The 8,319-nt window shown below is 26.5% G+C and overlaps 1 protein-coding gene across 1 annotated transcript in view; it reads left to right on the top strand.

Annotated features, from left to right (window-relative positions):
- LOC108759651 (uncharacterized) overlaps positions 1 to 6,441 on the top strand; it is a 58,104-nt gene extending 51,663 nt beyond the window's left edge. Inside the window, exon 3 of the mRNA XM_018505181.1 lies at positions 6,153 to 6,441. Within this exon, the coding sequence (XP_018360683.1) occupies positions 6,153 to 6,441 (289 nt within the window). The remainder of the gene's footprint in view (positions 1 to 6,152) is intronic.
- The last annotated feature ends 1,878 nt before the right edge of the window (positions 6,442 to 8,319 follow it).

The raw sequence follows: 8,319 nt of genomic DNA on the forward strand, positions 1-8,319 counted from the left end.
AGCCTATTCAGGCTCCCCCATAAAAAATTTTTTTTAACTAAATGAAATGAGCGTAAAAAATTTTTTTTGCGGATTTTGAGAGCGCATAAATAGCGTATTATTATATAATTTATTCATTAAGATTTAGTTAAGTGGGGAGGGAGGGGATGCTAGGCAGATGTTTAAATGTCTCATGTCCAGGCAGAAAATACCTACAAGTCAATACCAAAAGATTTATTTACAGTCGACGTGGACACAGGCAATTTCGACTATTTACCTTTTCTTCAAGATTTATCGCTAGAATTTAACATGGGTTGCGTCTACTAGAGAACGAGAAAGACAGAAGGAAAAAGAAAAAGAAAAGCAGGGAAAGGTGGAAGTCATTTGCTAAAATTTTATTTTTTATTGTTTATTAGTGTTTGTATTATAATTTTGAATTGTTTTTGTAAAATATTTGTTTATATAAGCATTGTAGAATTAATTTTATATATTAAATATATATAATAACTTATTTATTTTCTATATTACATATAATAGATTTCTTGAATATTGTGCTATAACATAGTACCTTCTAAAATTTTAAATATCCTATAAATTTTATTATCCTATAAATAATTTTTTTTATATATTACTTTGCTTAATTTTTTAATTGATATTTACATATTAATTTATTGTTACATGTTAAATTTTATAATAAATTAAATCTTTAGATTTGTTTTTTTTAAACATAAATCTTTTTAATTATTTTATGAAAAAATGTTATTGTTTTTTAATTATATTACATTCTCTTTATGTTTATCTTTTAAATAGTTATATTTAAAACAATATAATAATTTATTATAAATATATTATTGTATGTTTGGAACGACAATGTTCATGTTAACTTTATTTTAAGCAATTTCGAAAATAACTTTATGAAGAGTAACTTGATATTTATCAAACTATTTATAATAGTATATTGTACATTAGAAGTGTCAGAGGTCTCCGGACATCGTGGTACTGTATCTTGGTCAGTGCTCTCTGGAGACTATCTCGCCGTCGTCCAATAAATCTAGGAATAGACCTATCTGAACAAACGTCAGCTATGTTTCCTGTAAGAATTTCAGTAAAAATCGGACATAGCGAGACAATGCTTCTTATTATTTTATTTAATAAAATTTGTATAATAATAATTTTATTTAATAAAATTGTTATTATATAGTTTATTATATTAAGCATTGAAGATTTATATAATATCTAGGTTGCAAAGTATATGTTCTAGAGGCAAACACACAGGAAAATATTGGAATTATTTTACAATTTAACAATAGAAAATTTAAATTTAAAATATTATTTTATGAAATATTTCATGAAATATACATATTCTATTTCCAAATATAATAATAAGAAAGAATATAAAAGTAGTTATTATACATTTAGTAAATAAAAAATATGATTAAGTTGTTTTCATGTTTATTACTACTTTAATTTTCGTATTGTAGGAAGAGTTGTATATATTTACGTAATTTGTAACATATCTTAGAAAGGATATTTCACATCGTCTGCACCGTTCTTAGGTAAAGGAATGACAGATGGCAATCTAAAGACAATTTAATTAAATTTGCCTAATACGTTATAGAGCTGCGCGCTGATTGCCACAGTGGCTATCTTTGACGTCTGCGAACGGAAGTTTACTCGGAGCCTTCCTATCGTGTCTGAATTGTAGAACAGAAGTAAATAGTTGAAACACATTCTTTCACTTCTAAATTTTATTCTTTATTAACGTAAAGTATTAATTAGATGTTAATAATGTTTATTTTTATGACAAAAAAATTGAATATAAGTATATGTACTTAAACATACATAATAAAAAGTCAATTTTAAGTAAAAAATATAATGTACATAACTAATTCTCTCCTATTTTAATTTAAAATTAATAAATAATTATTTATATATTAAAATAAAAAATATATCTATATTATATTAAATGTTTGTTTGAAAATTTTTTAACCGTTATCACAAGGAGAATGTTTTTTATTTGTCATATTTCCTTTTAATTATAGGTTTCTGTATCAATTTGTCGATTAAAGAAAGATATGACAAATAGGAAATATTCTCCTTCGTGAAACAGATGAAAAGTTTTTAATCGAAAATATTATATAATGTAATTTGATTTATTTCAATAATTAATTTACTGTCTTTTAATTATAATAGAAAATAGTTATGTACAAATATTTTCCTATAAAGCTGACTTTTTAATCTAATTCTAATCTAATTTATTCCCTGATTTTGGTTACTCATTCTTATTACCTCATTTATCTTCGTGACTATCCAAACGCCGGGGAACATTATCGTTTATTTATCAGATATAACGGTGCTGTGCCGGATTGTCGTTCAAATATTTATGCTTTAAGTGAAATATATCTCTTCTGATCAACGTCAAGGTGCAGTAGCGTTTTCTGTTTACGCCAAGTTGCCTCTTCATATTGCGTTGCGTAACATCCACATTTCGATCCCTTCAACGTCTTTTACTCGGAATATTACGTAAAAACGTCTGGGTAAAATACATAAAATTAGGAAAATGAGGCTCAATAAGTGATCGATTGTTATTTTTACGTAAGTAAACGTAAGGGTGTCAGTATTTTTTGCACGCGTATTCTATGGTGCTTGGAAAACGAGGTCACGTGTATACGTATGGTGAAACGATGATTGGTATTGCAAATAGAAATGACTTAATCCAATTTAGAGAATCTGCGCTTCGCCGCTTGCTGAAGTTGTGCATATAGATGGACGATAAATCGAAATCTTATTGGCTCGTTAGTAGTCTCTAGAATCTTCGGCCTTTATCAATTTAGATCTCCATCTAATAAAATCGCTCTATTGGAGATCTACTCAAAATATGTGTTGTATTATATAAATTTCTAAATGCTGGAAATACATGTATATGCATACATATATGTATGTTGTGTGAAAAGATCATTTTAATAGCGACGATAAACCTAAAAATCTCTTTTGTGTTTATACGTGATATACATACATAAAATATCAATTGGATTTTATAGTGTTAGTTGACAGTTGACCCCTAAATTGCAATCTGTTTTTTATAATCCTTAAAAGAGTATTTCTGTTATTGATTTTATCACTTACCGATATTGTTTGGCAATATATTTTAAACGATGTTAAAAGATTAGTTCGTTATGCGTTTGTTATTTTTCGTTTGGAAAGAGAAATTTAGATAATTTAAAGTTATCTATGTTTTAAGATAGATAGATAAAGCTTTTATTCTTGAAAATCTTTTTTTTATTTCTTTATAGTGTTTAATATATGTACAATCCAATATATGTACATTCATATTTTAGCATATTGTGATAGACTTAATTGTTTTCTTTAACTTTTTTGAAGAGAGACAGTAATACTCGATCAGTTTTTCAGAATGACTTAAAATATGTGATTGCAATTTTGAACTTATCTGACTTCAACTCAAATAGTATGGAGCATTGTCATGGAAAGCGCGAAAGAGAAAGAGAGAGCAGCGCTCGTAAAACAGTCGTTTGCTACGAAGATGAAGAAAGGGGTTGTACGCAACATTTTCATCCTCACACGGGTCAAGATGAAGATGCCCGGATGTGAATTTACGATATTACTGGGCGGGTTACCTCATTACTTTCTTTTCTCACAGTATGATAGATGTACATATACCTATAGCTTTGAATGCCATTTTCTGCTATCGCAATGCTACTCTGTTACACAAGTTTTGCAGTTATCGCAATAGAAAAATTATTAATAAAAGTACAAAATCTTTATTAAAATATACGAAAATATAATATATTTAGTAACATATACATATATATATATATTCCATATTTCATATAAACTTATTATCTTTTTCTAAAAATATTTTATATGTGTAGTTTATTAATAGCAATAATTCTACTCTGTAACGAATAAAAAATATGCGAGACAATAGCAAAGAAGAAACAAAATTTTTCGATCGATTTTGGTATTTCTTTAATATAATTTAAGATTTCAATAATTGTTCCACGTTTCAAGATTTCTTCTACGTAAAAATGCTATCTAATTAAATTTATTTATCTTAATTAAGCTAATAAAAAAAATTTTGTTATTTTGCAAATTTGTGTGCTAATAATGGGATCCGGAATTAATAAGATTTTCTAGGTTCTTATTAGGCCATTATTAAATTTGTTTTCGCATAGCTCTATCAAACTTTTATTTTCTAAGAGACATATTATTATTTATGTGTTGCTGCTTCACTGAAAATAAATTTTATTAAATTTATTCTAACATCTATCTATTTTGGCTTTATCTGCTTATGTTATGATTTAACTAACAATTAATTTTTTATATTTTTAACTTTCATGATTTGGGATTATAAAATGTAATATAAAAAAGACTATACATATAATAGAAGAGGTACAAGAAAAATATATATTTGATTCAATTTATTTCGTAATACAATATACATATATATATGTATACATATACTTATTATAAAATAAACTAAATAAGATATATTCGTTTTTTATACATAACAGCTAATTTTTTAAAATGTTATAAAAAAGGGAAATATACATCGATAAAGAAATATTGAACATATGATTTTAAATAAACTGTAGTTACAAAAAATAGAATGCGCATGGAAATGTCTTTTATTTGCATGATGCCGCTTTAAATTTGATTGTGATAAATACAAAGTATTTTTATATTAACAGTGATAAAAGAAGTTTAATTATCGCCTTGAAATTTAAATAGGCTTGATATTAAATGAACTGGCAAGTTTTATTAATATTATTTGAATTATTAATTATTAAGAAAGCATGGGTAGATGCTAACTGTTTTGGATTCAACTATTTTAAGATTCTACAATCTATGTTATAGCGTAGTACAAAAAATCGTGACAATTGTTTTTACATAATGGATATGTAAAATATACTTTCGAATAATCGATTAGTGATATATATTTGCATATTGTTTTGCATGAGTCGTTTATATTCATTACACAATATTCATGATGTACTCTTCGATTTTCCAATTACTTTTTGATACTAGAGCTTCGAAAAAAATAATAGCGCAGTCAGGAATGTATTTATAAGAACAAAATTTTTTTTAAATACAAAATTCTATGTGATTCAGGAATCAAGTCTGCATGATCAATTATACATCCTAGTAATAAACTAAGTTTTTATAAATACTTTAAATAATAAAATAATGATACATAATAATAAGTTGTGACAATTATTTATGCAATATATTCTGGATAGCGCTCTGTATTGGAATCTATGTTTGAAAAAGAGAGAATGCTGTTGCAAGTAATCGTTATTGTGAAAATTACGTTCATAAATATTTTAATATAATTTCTATATTTATTAATATTTAATTCTAGTATTTAATTTTATGAAGTATTTTAAACAAAAGAAGAAAAAGAAAGCTATTTGATATTTTCATTAAATAGGAAAAGCTTTTTTATAGATTTTATTACGTTTTTTAAATATATAATTTTTCTTTATAATTAATTACATATTTTTGGATCTATATTTCAAGTATTTATAATTCCTCAAACATCTATATAAAATTCAATATCAAGAATTGAAGGATTATAAGAATTAAATAGGTGTTGACGTTTTCGTTTCAGTAGCGAATAAATTTAAGCGGATTTCTACATCCATGTAAATGACTTTTCATCAACACAGCCGCTCTATTTCTCTGAAACGAGATCATAAAATATGCCAGAAGTTCTGTTATCTGTCTGAGAAGTAATATAAAAGTGACATAATTTATTCTTTTCTAGATTAGACCATGTTTGATTCACGCATTGTCAGTCCGTAATAGTTTATTATTTTATCTTATATCACATCTTAGTCTAATTGAAGTATTTTTTACATAATTAAAAATTTTACTTTAAAAATAGAAATGATTTTGTTAATAAAGTAAGAATTGTTCTTTGTACCTATAATAGTTACAGAAATTCTATGAATTATTTTTCTTTGGAAATATAATCTTCTTCTAAATTTGTGTAAAAATACAAAATAGAAATTTATAGTAATCACTTTAATATTAATGAACACCGTTAATAATTTAACAATGTCTGATATCAAAACCAGTAACAAACATTCTTCAATAAATTTGTATTTCTTCGGTTTTGTTTAAAATACTTCGTAAAGTGAAACACATAACAGTCGTTTGATCGCGAGTACTTATGTGCTGAGCACAGACATGTCGATGTACTTCTTCCGGCTGCACAACCTGCGCCGTCAGGCGGAGGAGGTACGGAAGAAGCGACAAAAACGTGGCAGAGGCAGCCAGGGCGGACAACTTGGGACCAACCAAACGGACCAGTCTCAACCGACGGCTGGATCCATGCAATGCTGCAATCGGATTCATCGAGGCCCTAGCAGGCTCTTCGAGCGGGCCCCTTTACAACCTAGCGACTCGCTTGACGAAATCGCCTTTCAAATACCGAGGTAAACTTTTAATTTGCACGCTTCTGCATCGAAATTTCCTTTGTCATTATATGTGGCCGCTCCTATTATATTTAATTGATATCCTTTGGATAATTATAGCTTGTAATTTACATAGTAATGAGAATTCTTAGTTTATTAATATTTAATTCATTAACTTATGAGTACTTTAATATATATATACATAAATATGTGTGTGTGTATAATTTTTTTGATCTAAGTGTATTAATTATGCTTTTGTAAATATAATTATTTTCTGAAAGATATTTATGCATTAGATTTTTTCAGTTAATGAATAATGATACAATTCAAAAAACAAAGTTTTCCAAAAAATAAGTTTGAATATTTTGAATTAATTATTATTGAATTAAATATTAAAATTTTGTAATATTAATTTTGAAATGCAACTTTGATGTAATAACTGATTATAGAAAAATAAAAATATGTGTAAATAAAACAATGTAAACTTGGACTCTTTTAATTATAAAAATAAAATACACTTTTTTTTAGAGGGCTAATTTGGAGATAGCGCGGTAAGAAGTGCGCAATTTATATTAAAGAAAACATTAATAGAATAATATGTATTCAGATGTTAATTTGAACGTTTCGACTATCGGTTTTAACTCACACATTGACAACATCGATTCATACCCTTTCAGTATCTGTTTAATAACATCATGTTTATTACACTCTCAGACGTGAAACAGTCAAGAACATCGAGACATTGTGTTTCTAAATCTCTGTGCAATATGTATTATGAATTTTTCATCTACTCAATTTATATTATACTTTAATGCGGCGTTACGTGGATTTTGAGGTAAGCACATTCTTTGTACAAATTTTAACGTTTTTACACAATATCTTTTAATTTACATTAATAAAACTTAAACACTTGCTAACCAAGAAGACTGACAACTTCTTTGTACGATGTTTGTGCTTTTCTCACTTTCCGACTAGAAAGAAGTTTGATAACATCTTATATTTCCAACGATAAGAAGACTTTCTTTGTTAATATATTAATATTGTATTTGCTGAAGATGGCTAAAACCGATACCCGAAACGTTCAAATTAACATCTGAATACACATTATTCTATTAATGTTTTCTTGAATATAAATTGTGCACTTTCTACCGCGCTGACTCCAAATTAGCCCTCTAAAAGTGTATTTTATTTTTAAAAATATGTGTTTTTAAAATAAGTTTCTTCTTTATGTTTTTGTTCTTTTTATGTAACTGAAAAGTGACAACTTTTAAATTACATCATTATTGCAGAAAATGAGTGAAATGATTTATATAATTTTTTTTTAAGAAAAAAGAAATTATTAATCTTAGAAATAATTAAGATTTTCCTATATACGTTTTATAGTACGTTTTATAAGAACTTTAAATTATAGACATTTACATAATATCTTTAATAAGAAAGGTTCAATATGATAAGTCATGAAAATTGGAATCGATTGCAGTCTATCATTTAAATGCAATCATGACACGATTTATATTCTAATCTGCTTAACGGATTCGTTAAAACTTTATCCGTTGTTTTGGGTTTTCAACATGAAACATCGTTTTACATTTCAAGAATCAACTTGATAAAGCAATTCGCGCAATTTAAAAATGTCAGCTTGCGAAAGCTTATCTAGTTCCTTTACGATCCAAATGCAATTCTCATCCTGATCTTGGCGTGAAATGAAAGTCGTAAAGCATCAAGATAGCAGCAGAACGTTCTACTTCCTCAGAAGGGTCAAAGGTCAAGAAATGTGACTACTCAGAAAAGAAAATGCAAAATTTATACAAACATGAAGAATTTGAAATAAATATAAGTTTCATTAAATCGTCAATATAAACTTGTGTTCTTATTATCATTGTGTAATTTTTATATACAAAAA

The sequence above is a fragment of the Trachymyrmex cornetzi genome, unplaced genomic scaffold (genome assembly GCF_001594075.2).
Source record: "Trachymyrmex cornetzi isolate Tcor2-1 unplaced genomic scaffold, Tcor1.1 scaffold200, whole genome shotgun sequence".
Lineage (NCBI taxonomy): Eukaryota > Metazoa > Arthropoda > Insecta > Hymenoptera > Formicidae > Trachymyrmex > Trachymyrmex cornetzi.